This window comes from Sturnira hondurensis, unplaced genomic scaffold (assembly GCF_014824575.4).
Source record: "Sturnira hondurensis isolate 20B ecotype Veracruz unplaced genomic scaffold, ASM1482457v3 Scaffold0002840, whole genome shotgun sequence".
NCBI lineage: Eukaryota > Metazoa > Chordata > Mammalia > Chiroptera > Phyllostomidae > Sturnira > Sturnira hondurensis.
Window position 1 is genome coordinate 1,403,737 of NW_028075471.1, and position 20,038 is coordinate 1,423,774.

The 20,038-nt window shown below is 41.7% G+C and overlaps 1 protein-coding gene across 2 annotated transcripts in view; it reads left to right on the forward strand.

The window, feature by feature from the left end:
• Window positions 1–20,038, forward strand: part of CACNA2D3 (calcium voltage-gated channel auxiliary subunit alpha2delta 3) — an 861,794-nt gene that overhangs the window by 396,609 nt on the left and 445,147 nt on the right. For both annotated transcript variants that reach the window (XM_037040694.1, XM_037040695.1), the window contains exons 7-9: window positions 1,019–1,079; window positions 1,173–1,323; window positions 12,485–12,559. In XM_037040694.1, coding sequence (XP_036896589.1) covers window positions 1,019–1,079; window positions 1,173–1,323; window positions 12,485–12,559 — 287 coding nt within the window. The remainder of the gene's footprint in view (window positions 1–1,018; window positions 1,080–1,172; window positions 1,324–12,484; window positions 12,560–20,038) is intronic.

Genomic DNA, 20,038 nt, shown 5'->3' on the forward strand with positions numbered 1-20,038 from the left:
GGGTTACAGACTGCCATCTCACAGTTATCTGTGTGATAATTTGGGGCTGTTATGTAAGCACATGGCTGTTATGGGCCCACTGCGGTCCGGAGAGCTGGCCACCATTGATTGGAAAGGGGACTCCCCATGCTACCATCTGAGTTGCAATTGTCTCCTGTGAAAATAATTTTTCTATTCTAATTTTCTCAACTCTGAAGTCTGTTTCAAATACTCCATCTCTAAGCAGCACTGACGGTTGAAAACAACGATTTTCTGTCTTATCTTTAGGTAGCGAACACTTTTCTTTTTAAGTAAAATTTTATTCTTAAAGAATGTCAGCCTTGGGCACATCCTGACCAGCCTGCAAAGCATGAGGCTAAGGGTATTGGATCCTATTTTATACATGGGAAAAACTCTTCAGGCCTCAAAGCCTGAAATTCAGACTTTATTATACAGTAGAATTAGGGCCATTTTACTTTATTTCTTGTAGAAATCCAGGCCAAAATTCCTGATTTTAAAAACTAGAGTCAGGAAAGAACAGACCTATGTATATTTTGAGATAAAAACCTACCAAATGCTTTCTACCCTACCCTGCCCTGCCCTGCCCAGCCCCCGAAGGCTATAGACATTACCTTACCTATAGACATAGTCCAGGGATGGAGCCCAACTCTGCCCAGAGGTCTGTGAATGATACCCGCAGGTCCAACAATTTGAGGGACAATGAGAAATGACCTCGGCTAACTTTCTCTTCAGCCTCAGGAAGGGGCTGGAGTCCTGTCTTTGCTGATGGACAGTGCTTTATTCCGGATGTCACCGCTCTCTAGCAGTTCTTGGAGCAGTGAGCTCGGCTGCTTGCTTTAGCGTTACAGCCCCGAACACTTCCCAGAGCTGGTGATAGAGCACATGACGAGCTTCAGGGTTGGTCTTTGCATGTGATTTTTCACCCTGTTCCATCAGTCAGCAAAGCAGAGCAGCCTTGAAATGCTATGAATAAATATTTGAAGTTTCTGGGTTTCTTATAACTCCATTTTTCTTCTAGGGATTAAATGGGAACCAGATGAGAATGGAGTCATTGCTTTTGACTGCAGGAACCGAAAATGGTAGGAAACGGTCAAGCCTCTTAGTTAGTTTTTAGAAAGAAAACTTGCAGAGAGGTTCCAGATTCATTTTTATTTTACTTTCCCCTGACCTAGGTATATCCAGGCAGCGACTTCTCCGAAAGACGTGGTCATTTTAGTGGATGTCAGTGGCAGCATGAAAGGCCTCCGTCTGACTATCGCCAAGCAAACAGTCTCATCTATTTTGGACACGTTGGGGGATGATGACTTCTTCAACATAATTGCTGTGAGTGCGGCTGTTTTGTGCTTTCTGTGCACTTTGGGCTTATTTGATCTTTTAGTAGCAACGGTTATCATTCTGACTGCATTTGCATACAGGGCGTGAGATGCCCTGAGAGGAGGACTGGTTAGTCCCCTGTGAGCTCACTGAGTCGTGATATTGGAGGGTTTTGGGAGGCTGGAATGCAGCTGAGCACATTTTCTCTCCTAACCACGCAGGCAGGTGCTGTCACCTGGAAGAGTAGCGGCAGATTTGGTTTTATTGGGGAGCCAGCCTTTTCAGAATTAAACCTAGCAAGATTTCCCTTAAACTGCTAGGTTTTCTCATGTGGAAATTAACTTCAAGCAAGATTAGTCTGATGACAATGACAGTAATAACAATCATGATGATAAAATGAATAAAAGATGGCGAGCAGTGGTAGACTCACAAAACACTTCATCTTCAGAAACAAAAGGGGCACTTATTAAGTGCCTACTGTGTGCCATTTACTTTACGCTTATTTGGCATTTTCTTTGTTCCCCACAACAATGCTAGGTGGTACAGTGTGTGGTTTGGACATTTGCTCAAATGAAGCTGCTCAGATTGAGAGAGTGTCAGTAACTTGCCCAACGTCACGACCCTGGGAAGCAGGAGATATGGGAACCAAGCTTGGGAGTGACATCCTCTGTGGAAAGGGCCCTGATTCAGCTGTCCATCTCCAGTTGTTTTCCCTCCTCCTCAGTTCTCTAGTAGATTCTCATCTTGTCCCTTACATCCCTTCCTCTCGCTCTTTTTTCCAAAGATTATAGCCACAGTGAGCCTGGGTCTCTTGAGTGCTTAACCAGATGCTCCTGCAGGGGCCACTTGTGCTTTGCCTCATCATGTCTATGTAGGCCATGGACTGGTCGTAGCAGGCAAGGGAGGCTGCGTAGTCAGCGGGGCAGAGCTTGGGCTTTGGAGTTGGGACTTAGTTTCAAGTCCCAGTTCTGCCACGTACAGCTGTGTGTCTGGGGCAAACCACTTGAGTCTGATTATCAGACCACCAGCTGTGAAGCTGATACTATTGAATTGCCCACAGTGTGGCTCCCAAATGACCTGAGCCACTGCATGGGAGGCCATGGTCAGTGGGAGGCTGTTATTTGAAGAGCGGCACAGACATGCTGTCAGAATGCTGTTTCTGTGGTCTGCCTGGCTTCCCTGAGCACCTGAGCAGAATGTGTCATGAAGGGACCCTATTTCTGACAGCCTTCTACCTGGACACAATACCCACTTTCATTCAATAGGCAGAGGATAAGGTGTTTAAATGACTTTGGGTTTGCAGAAAGGATTGCTTGAGTTAGTGTTCTTCTGCCTGCAAGAGCTCCTGATGGGACTCTGAACAAAAAGACACAACTACAGGGCACGATGATTTATAGCTTCAGATTTTAAAAAGCCCTAAAAAGGAAAGGGAAAAGAGAGAGAATCATAGATTCCATGGAAGCAGGTGTTAGTGTTGTTCATTCACTGAACTCTGCTCAGTGCCTAGGACAATACCAGCAAATAATAGCAGTTCAAACATTTATTGGATGAATAATAACAGGAGCTGCCTTCCATAGAGTACACTCTGTGTACAGGCCCCTGCTAAATGTTCTATGTAGATCATCACATTGCATCTTCTCCCAGGTGTGTGCTAAGTGGCATGGAGACAAAGGCACCAAAAGGTGGAAACAACTGGTTAAAGGTCACGCACAGAGCCGGAGAAAGTGGCACAGTGAGGATGCAGAAACTGTCCGGCTTTAGCGCCCCCTGAAGAGATGTGAAGAGAATGCAGCCGAGCTGCTCAGCCGCCTTCCTGTGAAACTCCATGGTCAGGGACATAGCTTTTCCTGAGGCAGCTTTCAAGATAGAACATTGCGTTTTCAAATCAAGAGAAGTTACTGTAGTTACCAGTCTTATTAAGAATATGCAAATGTGGCCTGATCCCCACACATCCTGAAGCATTAAAAGATAAGAAGCAGCTAATTTGGGACTATCTTTCTTATTAATCTTTAATTACTCATTACAGAAGTATCAGAAATTTACATAATAAGAAGAGCTAACTAATTACATCCTGAGTCCTTTATCAGTCAGGATTTATTGTTCTGTTAACAAAACCAATCGATTGAAATAATCTCTGTAAATTCATTAAGATATAAAAACAGTGTCAACTCAATAATGAAGAGAGGGTGATTAAGATAATTAAAAGTAGACATGTCAGTTATTATAGAACAGTTAAGAAAAAATTGTTTTTTACCTCAGTGTGCCTTTATTTTAAAAAAATCCATCAGAAGTCCCATTAAACTTCTCTATATGTCTGTTTGTTAGTTTTTAACATTAATGATCAGCTTTGACTATGTACATAATTATTTCAATAACTACAAAGATACTGTGAACATTTTTATTTGAAGCCTCTGTAGTAAAATTATGAAGTCTCTTCCCCTAAAGTATAAGGGAATGGATCAGATATGTTAGCAGATTTATATCAAAAGCCTGAGGTCACCATAGGAACCACTAATTAACAATAACCTTTACGTATTGAATTATTTTAATAAAGCAATATATGTAAAATATTTTCAGCACAGAACTGGGAGTATAGGCAACATATGTAAAACATTTAAACAATTCAGAAATGTTCCCATTCCCTTTTCATTTGGCACATACTCTTCCAAATTTTTCTGTTCATGAACATACATAATTTTTCCACAAAAATAGAATCACATTTTATAGAATATTCAGCAGCTTGCTTTTATACTCATATAGTAGTCATGTGCATTTGAACAGCAGGGCATTTTATCACCGATAGCTGACAAATTTTTAAGTCCACCCCCCTTTGCTGGACACTGGCTGTTACTGATCTTTTTTTCTTCTCAAGAATGCTACGGTGAATGGACTCCTGTGTGTATTTTTGCACTCACTCAAACAGACTGACAGGGTGTGCTGAGGGTGTTTCAAATATTCCATCCCCTTGCACCTAGAAGAGCCTGCAGTGGGGTGCACAGCACCACCCCTTGGCTGTGCATCTACTGAGTAAAACCTAGAAGTGGAATTGTTACACCAAAGGGCATGCACATAGTTAGGTGTGACTGGGAAGTCCATGAACTAGGGGCAATGTTCACACACTTAGAAACTGTATTAGTTAGCTCCATCTCCTATAACAAAATATGACCGGGTGGTTTACACAACAGAAATGTATTTTCTCATAGTTTTCAAGGTTGGGAAGTCCAATATCAAGTGTTTGGGCAGTGTTTGGTTTCTGGTAAGGATTCCCTTCCTGGTTTGTAGATAAGCACCTTCTCTCTGTACTCACATGGAGTGAGAAAGAGAGAGAGCACTCTCTCATGTCTCCTCTTAAAAGGGCATGATCCCATCACGAGGTGCCCACCCTCACAACCTCATCTAACCCCAAGTACGTCCCAAAGGCTCCATCTCCAAATACCACCACACTGAGGGGTAAGGCTTCAACATAGAAATGTAAAGGGGAAAAAACATTCAGTTCACAATATAGCGTGTTGAGGGTTTTTGCATTCCTTTGAATGGTCTCTTGCAACCCTAAGTGTATTTGACCAATTTAGCCTTGCCAAATTGTGGTGGTGTTTTCTTTTGTTGTGTTTGCTTTTCTCTGTCACCTTCTCCTGTTTCCATAGTGGCAAAATTGTTCAAGCAATATGGTGTAAGTTTGTCTTTCATTTGTTTAAAACAGCCCTTTGCCTCTGTCTAGAGGGGGACCCCACTGCAGGCTCTTCTAGGTGCAAGGGGATGGAATATTTGAAACACCCTCAGCACACCCTGTCAGTCTGTTTGAGTGAGTGCCTTGTTCTTGTGGTCTGTATTTCATTTACCGCAGAGGACATGATCATTTCACCCTTCATTACACTGTCAGCTCTCTCTTGCTTGCTGGGTAGATGTTTGAGGAGAACTTTCAGTGTTTCAGAGAGAAAGTAGAGAAAATAATCTTTATTTCCAGCATTGGAAGCCCTCGTGCATTGGAGGCTTTTGTTTGTACAAATCTAGTTCATCACTGCCTTTTGATTTTCAGTGCCATAATGGGCAAGGGAGAAAAGACTTAAAGAGAAGAGGCTTTCCTTGGCCATTCCAGTCATTTTTGTGTGTTTGTATTAAGTTCATTGCTAAATGCATGTTACGTATTATACGGAAAGCTTTCAATCCAGGTCTTTCCAGAGAATAAACATGCAATGATAATGTTAAAAATTGTTTTAGGCTTCATGGGCATGATAATGCAAAATCTATCTAAGATTGATGAACTAAATGATTGAATTATAAAAGGACAGTTGAAATATGAGAGTGATCTTGTGCATTCGAAGTTAAAATTTAAGGTCAAACCACTGGTGTGTGAAGAGAGGTGTCTCTGAGAAGAGAAAAGGCATCTTTTTCTGATTCACTTTGAAGTTTAACTCCAAGCCATGCATTAAATTAACAATATTATCATAAAAATGAGGGTGCTAATTCTGTACTTTCTGATGCTGAAATTTGAAAAACGATTTTACAGGAGTATAAAGCCAGGCATTGAATGAATATAGTATTAACTGGACTGATATTGTTAAATCAATTTAAATGCCTCCTGCAGCCTGTGTTTGTGCAGAAAAGAACATCATTTGTTAGTTCAACACAGAACTTTCTGGTGCCCTGGTTTTAATTTGCAGAATTTTCTTTAAAACTATTTCTCCAGTGCTTTGCCTGCTGTAGATTTGCTTTTTAATGTAACTGATTCTGTGTTAAAAAGTATGAGGACGGTATTTTCTTTCAATGCTCATTTGTTCTATACTACTAATTATGTCCAGTCGTGTTTCAAATTATATAGGAAGCTTTTGTAATGCAAAAGGTCCCTGGGATTCCTTCTGTTGGTGAAAATATCGTGGGTTCATATGCTTCATTACATAATCCCTGAACATTTTTATTCTAAAGGTTATTTAATCAAAAGTGCACCAATGAAACTGTAAAAATATTTAACGGCATTCCAGCACTTCCACGTCAGTTTTCTTGCATTGCATGAGCATGCCGGCATTTGAACTGTGTGGGCTCTTTGTGGAACTGAGGATTCTCTAAAACATACCACCGATTTCCCTTACTTTTTGTTTATTTATGTGTTTTTTAAAGGTGGCAAGATTCTCATATTTTTTGGGGGGGTCTGTGTGTCAATTTTTCTTTTTCTTGGCTTTGTTCCTCTTTTCTGTCAGAAACTTCTCTACAATTTTGCCTTTTTGTTTCTTTATTCTGTTTATTCATTCTGCAAATACTCTTAAGTGCTAACAGTTAAGTACTGGGGCTGTCTTTGTGTACAATGCAGACATGTTGTCTTTCCTGGTGGACCTGGGGGTTTTGGGTGTGAGTGTTGGAGTGGAGCAACCAGGGAGCAGGTGCTTGCAATAGAGTGGCCAGGCTTGTCTCAGGGAGGGAGGGTGAGGGAGGCTGGGAGAGCGTAGGGCTGGGGGTGCAGCCAGCTGCAGACTCAGTGATGGCTTCTTGGCAGAAGTAATGACTCAGTGAACACTTGAAGATAGTTAGGCATTCGCCAGACATATTCAATGGGGTAGGGCAGGAGGGAGGGCAATTGAGGAGAAAAGTATCTGCAGGCTGTAGTAACTCCTCTTCCATCCTCGGAAGTGCAAGCTAGGTTGCATTGACTAAAGGAGCTCATTGTCTGGACAAATTGGAGTTGGGGTCAATGTATGACGTGGAGTAGATGGATGGGAGTATTGATGAAAGAATGAAACTGGATTGAGAGAGTCAGGTCGGATCCAACAAGTCTGGTCCACCACATAGCAGAATGGGGATTTCATCTGGAGACAATGGAAGACACAGAAGGAGTCTCAGATGCAGGGTGATGTGTTGGGAGGTTCCCTAAAGCCTCTTCCTCCCTAGGTCTCCATGCATTCTTTTTAGGCAACTGATGATCTTCTGTTTAGGCCTGAAAGTGCCATTGCTTTCATTGATCAGGCCCAGCTTCTAACATTAAGCAGGGTTCAGGGTCCTTAATGTCGTCCAGACCCAAAGTCAGCTGTCTTCCACTTTCCGGTCTCTGGGCTGAGATTCACACATTCCACACGAACGCTGGAGCTTGCCTCAAGCTTGGTGGGTGAGTCCAGCTCATTTGTCCTTTGTTTTTAGATCCTCCTCCAACATGTCCTGGCCATTTATTTAATGAAACTTAAAACTGTCCTTTCCTATTTTAGATCATCATTAAAATCCCCATTGAGGATTTTGCTGTATCTTTAGAATGGGAGATGTAGGGAATGCTTACAGAGATTGGGCAACAGGAAGGAAAAGGAGAATGGCGATGGGTCCCTTGCTGTCAGAGCATAGATTTTGGTGGTTGGCACAGAGGAGAGGGAGGGCTGGTTCCTGGGAGAAGAGAGTAGTCAGGCGTAGTCTAACACCCGAAGATCAAGGGTTTATCTCAAGCCTGTTTTGTTTTTAGACGGGTCATTGCAGTATCACAGATAAGCACATTTTATTATAAAAAGGAGAGTAGACATTATCTTTAGATGTAATGAGCATATATATATATGTATATATATATATATGTATATATATATTTTACTAATGAAAGCAGGAAAAATATGGTTCATGATCACTCCACAATGATGATCATGGGGAAATTTAGCCAGTATTTTATGTCCCTGTGTCACAGCAGGTGCTTAGTTAATATTCCTTGAGCACACAGGGACAAAGGGTTCTCTGGCAGATGCCTTTCTAAGAGGGGATTGGGCAGTGAGCTGGTGGTAGTCTTGGCTTCCAGCCTGTCAAAGACCGGGGTCACTGAGAGAATTCAGAGTGTGGCACAGAGTGGGATCGTGTGTGGCCACATACCACGGTGATTTCTGTCTCAGGTGGTTAGACAGTCACATGTGCCTATGGTGAAGCACTTCCTTTTCTAACAAATGCATAGTCTGTGCTCTCGCGAGGAGATCAGGGGCATGTGGGCCATGTTCCCAAGAGTGTATCTCTGCCATTGCCCCCACATCTTCTTTCTACTTAGCAGGTACCAACTTGGGGTGGAGGGTACACATTCGTCTTTGTCTCTGGAGCACACATCACGCTTACACAGGTATTTTCTTTCCTTCTGTGCACTTGTATTAGAGGCTCTCCTTCTGCTTCTTATATGCTAGGTCCTTTGTTGACTCTTTACTGACTCTCATTTCATCCTCGCAGTGAGATTGTGGGGGAGATCCAGTTACAACCCCCAATTTCCCAACACAAACACTAAGGCTGGAAGAGTTGATTTGCCCTGGTTCAGGTCACCCAGTCAGTGGGTGGCAGAGCCAGGATTTGCATCCAGCCTGTCTGCCCCGGGTGCTCCATCTTTCCCTGCCCTGGTGTGAGTCGGAGGAGGGGATCCAATCAGACCAGAGAAGGGGAGAAGAAAACCAGAAGTGACTGAGGCCCTGTGTCTATATGGCCGTTTCTGAGTTCTTTAAGGGGTGAAAATTCTTTGTCTGTCTCCTCACCCTGTGATTATTGGACAGGCTGAACTGTCTCCAGGGCTGCCTGGGCCCTCTCCTATTCTGCTAAGAGACCCTTCCCATTTCCCAGATAGTTCAGGAACAACTTACCACTTTGAGTGGAAAGGGGTCTAGTCGAGTTCCTCTTTAGGATTCAGTCCTGGTATTGGGAAGGAGCAAAACCAAATGATAGAAGCAAACTCCATGTTGCCGGAGAAATTGTGCATTGCTTCCTTTTCTGCCTTTGACTATTGATATCTGATTGCTTAAGTAAGGATGGAGGAGAACCATGCATAAGGCTGTTATGTCTTAGGGCCAAGGTGACTAGCTCTTCGACTGTAAAACAATATGGCCATCCCACACTGTTGTTTCACAGTGTGGAAATTTCACAGTCCAGAAAAATGCAGAATGGGAAGGTTTCCAAACAGAGCTGCTGCGAGCTTGGAAGCAGTTCCACATGAAGGGTGCCCTTGGTGTCCCCCTCAGGAGGAGCTCTGGAGTAGCGTGGTGGCCTCCCTGGCACAGCTGTCTGATGTGCACCGTTCCCTCACACAGACAGCTGAGCCCAGCTCCCTTTGGTGATACAGACCAGATTGCTCAGCATAGCTTTGTCCTGATGCAGTCAAGGGAAATTAGTCAACTGCAAGCTCGGATGATGCCACTAACAAGCTGGCGAGGGTTCAGAAGAGCAGATTCCTCTACTGTGGCCACAGCTCATGCAGTGACTCGAGCATGGTTTCGATTACTGCACATGTTCCTCCTTGATGAGGGCAAGAAGTTCTTGGTCTTCTTTACTTTTAAGTCCCCTCTGCAGCTCCCCACATGCACAGGCCTTCCCATTAGCAAAGCAGTTTCAGGTCTGTTGCCTCACAGGGACACCTAGAGGGTGAACAGAAGGTGAATTAACATGTTCTTATGCATAAGTCTGTGATCAGAGAGGTTTAGTGACTTCCCTAAGGCCATGCAGTAAGTACATGGTAGGGCAGGATGCAGACTTGTGTCCCAGCTCCCAGCTTAGACTGTACAATCCCAAGAATCAACTTTGGAAGTGTGTATTAGGCAGCAACTAGATGAAGTTTTTAAACTTACCTGGAAAATGGACTTCAAAAGTTTTGAGCTGCAGGTTAAGAAACAATGGAATGAAGGCTGCTTTAGCCTCTAGGGATCTCATAATCTCACGAGAGGAGCCTTGGAGGGTGCAGCTGCAGTGGTTCGGCAGTGTCCTCAAGGACTGGTGCTGGCTCCATCTTCCTGCTCTGTCTTCCTTGAGCTTTGCTCTCCACTTTTTATCTTGTCCTTTGTGGTTGCAAAATGACTTGCATCACACAATAGCATCCCAAGTGCAAAAGAAGGTGATGGATATAGAAGAGTTTTTCTTTAACGGGAAGGAAAAAATGATTTGAAACTGTGAAGAAACCTATTCCTTCAACCTTCATGGGCTGAGAACGAGTCACTTGGCCACGCCTCATGGCAGGACTGGCTATGAAGACATATATGCAGCAGATGGGGGGATTGCATAGCTGTGATTGGCTCAGACTGATTAGGCTTTGTTTAGGAATAGATATGTTGTCACACTGAGCTGAGTCAGTCAACAGTGGAGGTGGGGGAAGAGGGCATGCCTGTTTTATTTTTTCCCCATCAATTCTCAGTGCCAATCCAATATGAGCTGAGAACTTTGAAGAAGCTCTTCTTCAGCTTGGACTGTGCAGTCGCTTCCTGGATCCTGAAATGACGTTCTGTTTGATCGCACAAGTGTTGCATTCCCATTTGTCAATGGCAATTTCAGAATTGCATGAAAGCATTTTTCTCCATGCCTCATCAGAGGAGATCTAAGCTCCAAGACATGGAGCTGTAATTTTTCAAATGGCCTTGTATGGCTAGACTAAGAACAAAGGTTAAAGAAGGAGCAAAAGTCAGACTGATAAGAAACACCAAGGCTTGGGAACCAGAGAGGAGGAACTGGGGGCTTTGTTATCCTGAAGTCAGTGGCTGTGAGGTCAGTGGCTGTGAAGTTAGACCTGGGATTGAATCTGGATTCCACCTCTTATGTATGATTTTGAGCAAGTTGATCAGCCTTGCTCTGCCTCGGTGTCCCTAACTGTAAAGGGAAAGTGATTGAAGTACTTACACATGAGGCTGGAATAGCCTGTGGATGAAGTCTAGCCTGTGTCTAGATGAAGTGAGTGCTCAGGAACAGTTAATTGCTGACATTAGTATTATCATCTGTCCTACCTGCTGGTAAGCACATCTGCATGTGAAGCCTGATGCATCTCAGTCGCTGTTGCAGCAGCTGCAAGTCCTGTCCTCTCAAGTCTGTCCCTGTAGTATGTCCAGAGTGGTTGTCCCAAGCTCATCTCTTTATTTCACTCAGCCCCCTGTCCACCTGTTCACAGCCCTGTGTGGTCCTCCATGTCCACAGACTTGAAGTCCAAACTCCTTAGCTGGACTCTGTGTGCATTCTGGGCCTATGAGAGATGGTTCTGGTTCCTTCTCTGAAGAACTCCAAGCTGAGCCTTCAGTCAATGAAATGGAAATGCCGTGACACTCTCATTGAATAAATTGTTCTTGGGTACCCACTGTGGGCCCAGCCCTGCGTTTTTCACAGAGAATACACTGAGGAGTCAGACATGGATTCTAATAATGGGGCCCCACCTTGTAGTGAGGGATCCAGGTATCAGATGACTAGAATTTGGGAGTTTTCAGGAGAGGGGCCTCACCTGCCCCGAAGGAAGCAGGTAGGAACTGACCGAGAGGATGAATAGGAGTCAGCCAGGAGATGCCAGAGCGGGGTCTCCAGACAGAGGGCCCAGTGGTAAAGGGCCTAAAGGGAAAGACAGGACATATCAGAGGGTGGGAAGACACTTAGGGCTGACCAGAGCTAAGGGCATGGGGGAGGACTAATGAGTAAAGATGTTAGAAAGGTCAACAAGGGCCAATGTCCGGAGCCCTGCCAAGTCCTGAAGAGCAGTGGGAGCTCTGAATGGGGTTGACAAGAGGTGACACAATCAGATTTGTATTTTGGAAGAACCAGCCTAGCAACAGTGCAGAGAATCATGCTTGATAAGAGAAATGAAGAGAAGAACACTCAAATTTCTACTTTTGTGAGCTTTGAACAAAAACAAATGGTTGTATTCTGGGTATTCTGGGATCAAAAATGATTGGAAATTGGGCATTGGCCTGTGTGGGAGGTAGTGTCACTGTACATGAGCAGTGTTGTGACCAACACCTGTGTAGCCTCCCAGAGTGAGCAGAGAACATCAGGGCCTCTCCTCTGTTCTGTCTGCACACGCGTGTGACCCACACATGATTCTTTTGGCTCCATGCAGCCAAAGACGGGAGCTGGAGCTCCATTTGCACAAGTCTGGGATACTTTGCAGATTCCATATGGGCGGTGTGCTGTCAGCCATGCCCAGTGCACCCCCATCTTTGGGGCTGCCCCTGAGGGACTGTCATTTAACTGTGTATACCAGACACAAACACATGCTCTAGAAGTTTCTTCTTTGAACAAGAAAAAGAATAAAGTATATATTTGACACATGAGCATGGTGTTTGTTCTCTTGGGGCACTGACGGAGAAGCCACCATCTGTAAATGAACTGAGCCTGTGATCATGCTGCTTTTATTGCTGTGTGTGTATCTGTATCCTTAAATTATTAAGTAGGACTCTTTAATGCTCAAACGTTTCCTCTTGGCTGTTTCTTCCCTTTGCAGTATAACGCGGAGCTTCACTATGTAGAACCTTGCCTGAATGGAACGTTGGTGCAAGCCGACCGGACAAACAAGGAGGTGAGGGGGGCTGCTGCGGGGTGGTGTGGGTGCATCGGGGTCATGGCACACTTCTCTCTCCCCTTGGTGACCACCTATAATGATTCTGTCTTGACTCTTAGAAACTCATCGGATGTGCTACTCTCCCATTGAGGGCCTCAAGCCCCACATGTGGAACATTTAGGAAGAGGCACAAGTGAAATCATAGCAATCAAATGATTACATTGAGTTCAGATGCTCACTAATTCTGAAAGTGTTTCATTGATTTTCTTTTTCTCTAAGCACGTACTTGTTGTACTTGACATTGTGTTGACACCATTGAAAAAATATGGCTTGAGATTTTAAAGAAAATTGATCACTTGTATTGTTGTGGCATTTAATACAGTTGATTAAATCATTATTGAGGTAGCTATTGGAGTAACTTGTCTCCTAGATTAGATGATGTCTGCTCTATGCTGTATCCTTAAGGTTCCATGAGCATTGCCCACTACATAAATATTATGGAACACAAAAAAGGTATGTTAAAGGATGATCTTAAGAAATGGAATAGAAGTTTACCTTCCAGTTGGAGCATTTTGGGAAAATTCCCAAAATAGATGTCTTTTTATTTTTTAATCCTCACCCCAGGACATTTTTTCATTGCATTTTAGAGAAAAAGTAAGGGAGAGAGAGAGAAACATTGATCATTTGCCTTCTCATATATGCCCTGACTGGGGATCGAATGTAAAACCTGGGTGTGTGCCCCGACCAGGAATGATTTCCATAAAAAGAAATCTTATTTCTATATGGCCATCTTTAAATTTGTCATTACAGCTACTGTTAGAGCAAAATGAAGCGACCAGACACCGAGGGTTCAGGTGCATGATCTTTATTAGGTGCACGGGCCCAGAGGAGAGTGATCTCCAAATTCTGAGCCCTGAACAAAGGGTTCTGGGGGTTTATATAATCTGCAGGACCTTCCCGTCTATGTAGCAAAGCGAGTCACAGAAGCGGAATTCGGAAGTTAGTCTATCTCCTTATTTGGGGATATCTGAGGTGCTGTGGCTCTCTTTGGCTGCGCGGCAGAAGCAGGTTACAGAAGCGGAATGCGGAAGTTAGACTCTCCTACGGGGCGGTCTTAGGCTAGCGGAAAAGGGGCTGTTCTCTATCACTACCACAGCTACCAATACCACTCCTACAGAGCCATGTGACAATTTAGGTGGAAGGTATAGTGTGACCACAAAACGTTAGACCTCCAGGGACTCATAGCTGCCATCACTCACATTGTTGGGCTGTCATTGCCAGATGAGTACAATAATATATGCTCATGTCCTGGGGCCACCCAGGAGGTGGCTGGGGACAATAGCTGAGGTAGGTCTGTGTGAGGCATTGTGCATGTGCTGGGGGGACCCCCTGGCCCAAATGGGTGACATCAGTGCTGTCTTAGATGCAGGTGTTAGAAGCTCCTGGTTTGGGCATCACTGAGGGAATGAATGACAGAGGATGGAGAACAATTAATTACAAGTGGGACATAGGTGAGAAGGAAAAAATTATACCAGAGTTATCATCCAAGCTTCAATTTGAGGAAAAGAAATGTCATAACAAGCTTTATTTATAGGCGAAAGAAGCAGGTACATTGTAGTTCAAAAAACAAGTGTATCTAGGGAAAGTTTATTTATGGTCATTTTCCAAGCTCGGGTAGGAAAATGATGTAAACCTACAGGCACCTTTTTTTAGGGACTTATCCTTTGTTTGGCAATTTCCAGGGTCTGTATCACACACCTTTCCAAATACAGTAACATTGGGATATTTTCCAAGCCTCAAATCAGCCTCCAGTTATGGTGCTTACATAACTGGAGATTAAATAGAAAAGATGCTTAGAATGATTGAGGCCAAGATGGAGGTGTAGGTAGTAACTCTTCACTTCCTCACACAACCAAAAGGAAGATAACAACCAATCTAAAATCTATAAACAACTAGAAATGCCAGAAAATCAAACTGCATGGAACTCTAACAACCAATGAATTAAAGAAAAAATCAACCAGAACAACCAGATTGGTAAGGTGGACCACACTGGCCAACTCAGAAAAACCTCAGTGAGGTGGATGAGGGGAGGGGCTGACTGCTGAGCTCCTGCAGAGTTGCATGGGAGACTCAGAGCTGACTGTGGGCTAAGGCTAGGGTTGCCACTTGCAGATACTTCCGGTCTGATAGGAGAGCCTGTTGGAAAGTGTGCTAGAGACAAGCAGGCCAGCTGCATTGTTCCCTCTCTGGCCCCTCCCCCACAGGCAGTGCAGCAAAGAGGGTTGCCCTGCCCAGGGAATACCTAAGGCCCTGCCCCGTTACAGCCCGTCAGTTGTGCCAAGACAAAGAAATATGGCCCAAATGAAAGAACACAGCAAAACCTCAGAAAGAGAACTAAGCAATAAGGAGATAGCCAAACTATCTAATGAAGAATTTAAAGCCTTGGTAATCAAAATGCCCACAGATCTGATTGAGTTTGGTTGAAAAATGAAAGAATAAGTCAAAGATACCAAAAATAAAACAAAATATTCAGGGAACTAACAGTAACAAGGAGGAAACCAGGATTCAAAGCAATGATTTGGAACAAAAGGAAGAAATAACATCTAACTGGATCAGAATGAAGAAACAAGAATCTAAAAAAATGAAGAGGGGCTGAAGATTCTCTGGGACAACTTGAAACGTTCCAGTATCTGAATTATAGGGATGCCAGAAGGAGAAGAACAGCAGCAGGAAACTGAAACCTTATTTGAACAAATAATAAAGGAAAACTTCCCCAATCTGGTGAAGCAAATAGACTTCCAGGAAGTCCAGAGAGTCCCAAAGAAGTTGGACCCAAAGAGGAACAGACCAAGGCACATCATCATTAAGTTACCCAAGATCAAAAACAAAGAGAAGATCCTAAAAGCAGCAAGAGAATAGGAGACAGTTACCTACAAAGGAGTTCCCATAAGGCTATCAGCTGATTTCTCAAAAGAAACCTTCCAGGTAAGAAAGGGCTGGAAGGAAGTATTTCAAGTCATGAAAGGCCAGGACCTACATCCAATATTACTCTATCCAGCAAAACTTTCATTTAGAATGGAAGGGCAGATAAAGTGCTTCCCAGATAAAGTCAAGTTAAAGGAGCTTATCATCATCAAGCCCTTATTGTATGAAATGTTAAAGGGGCTTATCTAAGAAAAAGAAGATTAAAAATATGAACAATAAAATGACAGCAAACATACAGCTATCAATAAATGAACCTAAAAGAAAAGGAAAACAATGCAAACAAAAACTAAACAAACAAGCAGAACAGGAACAGAATCAGAGAAATGGACATCACACAGAGGGAGTTCAGTGGGGAGGGGGAGGGGAGGAATAGGTGGGGAAAGGTACAGGGAAGAAGAAGCATAATTAGTAGGCATAAAATAGACAGGGAGAGATAAAAATGGTATAGGAAACAGAGAACTCGAAGAACTTATATGTACAATCCATGGACATGAACTAGGGGGAATGCTGGAGGGTTGTGGGGGTAGGGTGAAGGGGGGTAAAGGGGGGGAATTGGGAAAATTAAAATAGCATAATCAATAAAAAATACTCTAAAAATTGTTAAGGCCCTCCTTTAGGTAACTTCCCAATGAACAGGGTCACTTTGATATTTGGAGATACAAGGTCTTATGAATGAAAAAATTATTAGAGAAGGTGGGCTAAGAATTCATTTAAAATTGTCTTTGAATTGTATAAAAATTGATTCAGATTCTGCTGATATGATATAGCCACATTTCCATTAGATTCTTCTCCTAAAAAATAAAAATCCCTGTGTTCAACCTACTCTAAAGACATGGAGGTGAGTTCCCTGGGTTTCCTGACTGATGCCCTTGTATCTAGAATAGAGCAATCCAGATTCTTTCCACCTGACCCAACAATAGACACAGATTAAAAAAATTAAAAAATGAAATTTCAAGAAAAGCCTGTTTTCTTTAGCTGAAGAGTCAGGAGAAGGTTGTTCTATTCAAGAAAACCTTTGAGATAATACCTTTCCTATTCCAGCCAAACACCAGTGGGACAACTGTACACCAACCCTCCACAGTGTGGCTGAACAGAGAGCTGAACTTTCGTCACACTGATGCCCATTTGGCTTTTATGCTACACCTCAACACAGAGACCAAGTGCTGAAAGAAATGATTGAATAGGACTCTGAGTCTCATAATATATCATCTAAAATTCTCAGACTGTGATAAGAAATTCCTTGTCATCCAAGAACCAGGAAAATTACAACATGAGTCAGAAAAGACAATCAACACAAGCCAATATTGACATGAATCAGATGTGTAATTATCATATTGCTTCATCAAGCAATTAGGAATTCTCTTGAAGCAAATGAAAAATAGAAAAATCTCAGGAAAGAAATAGAAATTATAAAAAAGAGCAAATGGAAATTCTAGACCTGAAAAATATAGTTGCCAAAATCAAAAGCTCACTGGATCAGTTCACCAGTAGAGTGGAGATGACAACAGGTGAAATCAGTGAATGTTGGGACGGATCCACAGAAATTACTCAACCTGAACAACAGAGAGAAAATGGACTAGTATGAAAAACTGGTATGAGTTCCAGGGTCATGTGGGACAATAACAAAGAGCAAGCAATCGTGTCATGAAAGTCCCAGAAGAGGAGGGATAGAGTAGAACTGGATAGATGTTTGAAGATATATTGACAGAAAACTTCCCCAAATTAATGAAGTCATAAACATATGTGTTCAAGAGGCTAAGCAAATTCCAAATAGGGTCAACCCAATAAATCAATGGTAATACATATCATAATTAAATACAATTAGACAAGGAAGAAAAATTTGATGGCAGCCAGAGAGAAAGGACATGTTACAAAAATTACTCATTTGACAACAAATTTGTGATATGAAATCATGGAGACCAGAAGGAAGTGGCATAGTATTCTTCAAGTAATGAAAAAGAACTTTCAAACCCAGGATTCCCTAGTCAATGAAAATATTTTCCATGAATGAAGGGAAAATGAAGACATTCTCAGATGCCTTCATTCTTAGATGAATGAAAACTAAGAGAATTTGTTACCAGCAAATCTACCCTTAAAGAATGGCTAGAGAAGTTCTCCAAACAGAAGGGAAATAACAGAAAGGGATCAAGAAAGGATAGAATATTGGAATGGGTAAAAATGGGAATGAGTATAATAGACTATCCTAATTCTCAGGAGATTCTTAAATCGTATTTGATGGTTGAAGCCAAAAATATAGTACTGTCTTCCCAATATTTGTTGAGGAGTACTTGAGACAATTATATTTTTAGCCCTGGCTGGTGTAGCTCAGTGGATTGAGAGAGGGCTGTGAACCAAGGGGTCACCAGTTCGATTCCAAGTCAGGGCACATGCCTGGGTTGTGGGCCAGGTTCCCAGTGGGGGCCACATGGGAGGCAATTGCACATTGATGTTTCTCTCCCTCTCTGTCTCTCTCCCTTCCCCCCTCTCTAAAAATACATAAATCAAACCTTTTAAAAAGGGCAATTGTATTTTAAAAGTATGAAGGGTAAGGGACTTAATTAGAAGTCATTTCTACATTTCGGTGGAATTGGTAAATGCTGATACCAGTGGACTGTGACAGGTTACATATTGATAATAACTAGAGCAACTATAAAGACAACAATAAAAAATAGATATACTTAGGAAGCAACTCACAAGAATTTAAGAAAAGAGAAACAGGGATGAGATACAGAGGAAATGAACAGGAAAAGGACATAAATTGGCAGACTTAAGCCTTAACTTGACTAATTATCTTTGATGTAAATGGTCTAAACACACCAATTAAAGGATAGAGATTGACTGGGTGGATAAAAAAAATGATCCAACAATATACTACTTCAAGAAATTCACTTGAAATACTAGGACATGGGTATATTGAAAGTAAAAGGATAGGAGAAGGTATATAATGCAAACATTAATTAAAATAGGGGTGGCTATATTAATTTCAGCTAAAGTCATCTTTAGAGCAAAGAAAATTGTTAGAGACATTGAGGGAAAATACAGAATCATAAAAGGATTAACACATTAGGAAGATATAATAATTCTAAATGTGTTTAGAGTATACTACAGAGTTTCAAATCACATAAAGTAAAAATTAAAAGAGCTGGTGATTATTGAGTGATATTTAGCATCTTTTCATATGTTTATTGGCTCTCTGTGTGTTCTCTTTGAAAAAATGTCTGTTCAGGTTCTCTGCTCACTTTTTAACTAGTTTTTTGTTACTGTTGTTGAGTTGTGTTTCTTGTGCATTTGGGATATTGACAACTTATTGGATGTAGCATTGTCTAAGTATGTATTGATAGATGAATGGATAAAGAAGATGTGGTACATATGTGAAATGGAATATTACTCAGACATAAAAAAGAATGAAATCTTGCAATTTGTGACAACATGAGTAGGCCGGAGGGTATTATGCTAAATGATACAAGTCAAACAGATAAAGCAAATACCACATGATTTCATTTATATGTGAAATCTGAAAAACAAAACAAATGAACAATCGAAATAGAAAATTCATAGAGAGAACAAATTGATGGTCATGAGATGGGAAAAGGATTGCGGACATCTGAGAAAGGTGAAGGGATTAAGAAGTACAAGTTCCCATTAGAAACACAGTCACAGGAATGTGAAGTACAGCATAGGGAATATAGTCAATAATGTTGCCATAATTATGTATGGCGTCAGATGGGTACTAGACTTATTGGGGTGATCACTTTGTAAGTATATAAATTTCGAATCACTATGCTACAAACCCTAAACTAATATAATACTGCATGTCAACTATAATTAAAAAATAAGTGTTTAAAAATTAATATAGCTGGGGGTAGAAATAGAAAAACCTACAATTACAATGGGGACTTATTCCCTTTACAGTCTTTAATTGATAGACTACTAAACTGAAAGTCAGCAAGAATATAGAAGAACTGAACAAAATTATCAACCAATACGATCTGAGAAACATTTATAGAATACTTTATCCAACAACAGCAGCATACATATTCTTTTCAAGTATGCATGGAACATTAACCAAGATAAAATGTATCCTGGGGCATAACACAAACCTCAACAACTATAAAAGAATTGACATCAAACTGAATATCTTTTCTGATAATAATGGAATCAAACTAGAAATCAGTAACTGAAAGATGACAGAAAAATCTTCAAACACAGAAATGAAGCACACTTTTAAATAATCCATGTGTAAAATAGGAGATGTTGGAAAAAAAGCATAAAATATAAAACTAAATGAAAATGGAAAGACAACATATCAAACTATGTGGGACAAAGCTGTTTTTAGAGGGAACTTTATAGCACTAAAGGTTTATGTTAAAAAAGAATATCTCAAATTAATAATCTAACATTCTATAACAATAAACTAGAAAAAGGAAAGCAAAATAAACCCAAAGCAAACGAGAAGAAGGAAGTAATAAAAGCAGAAATCAATTAAATTGATTAACAGCAGAGAAAAATCAA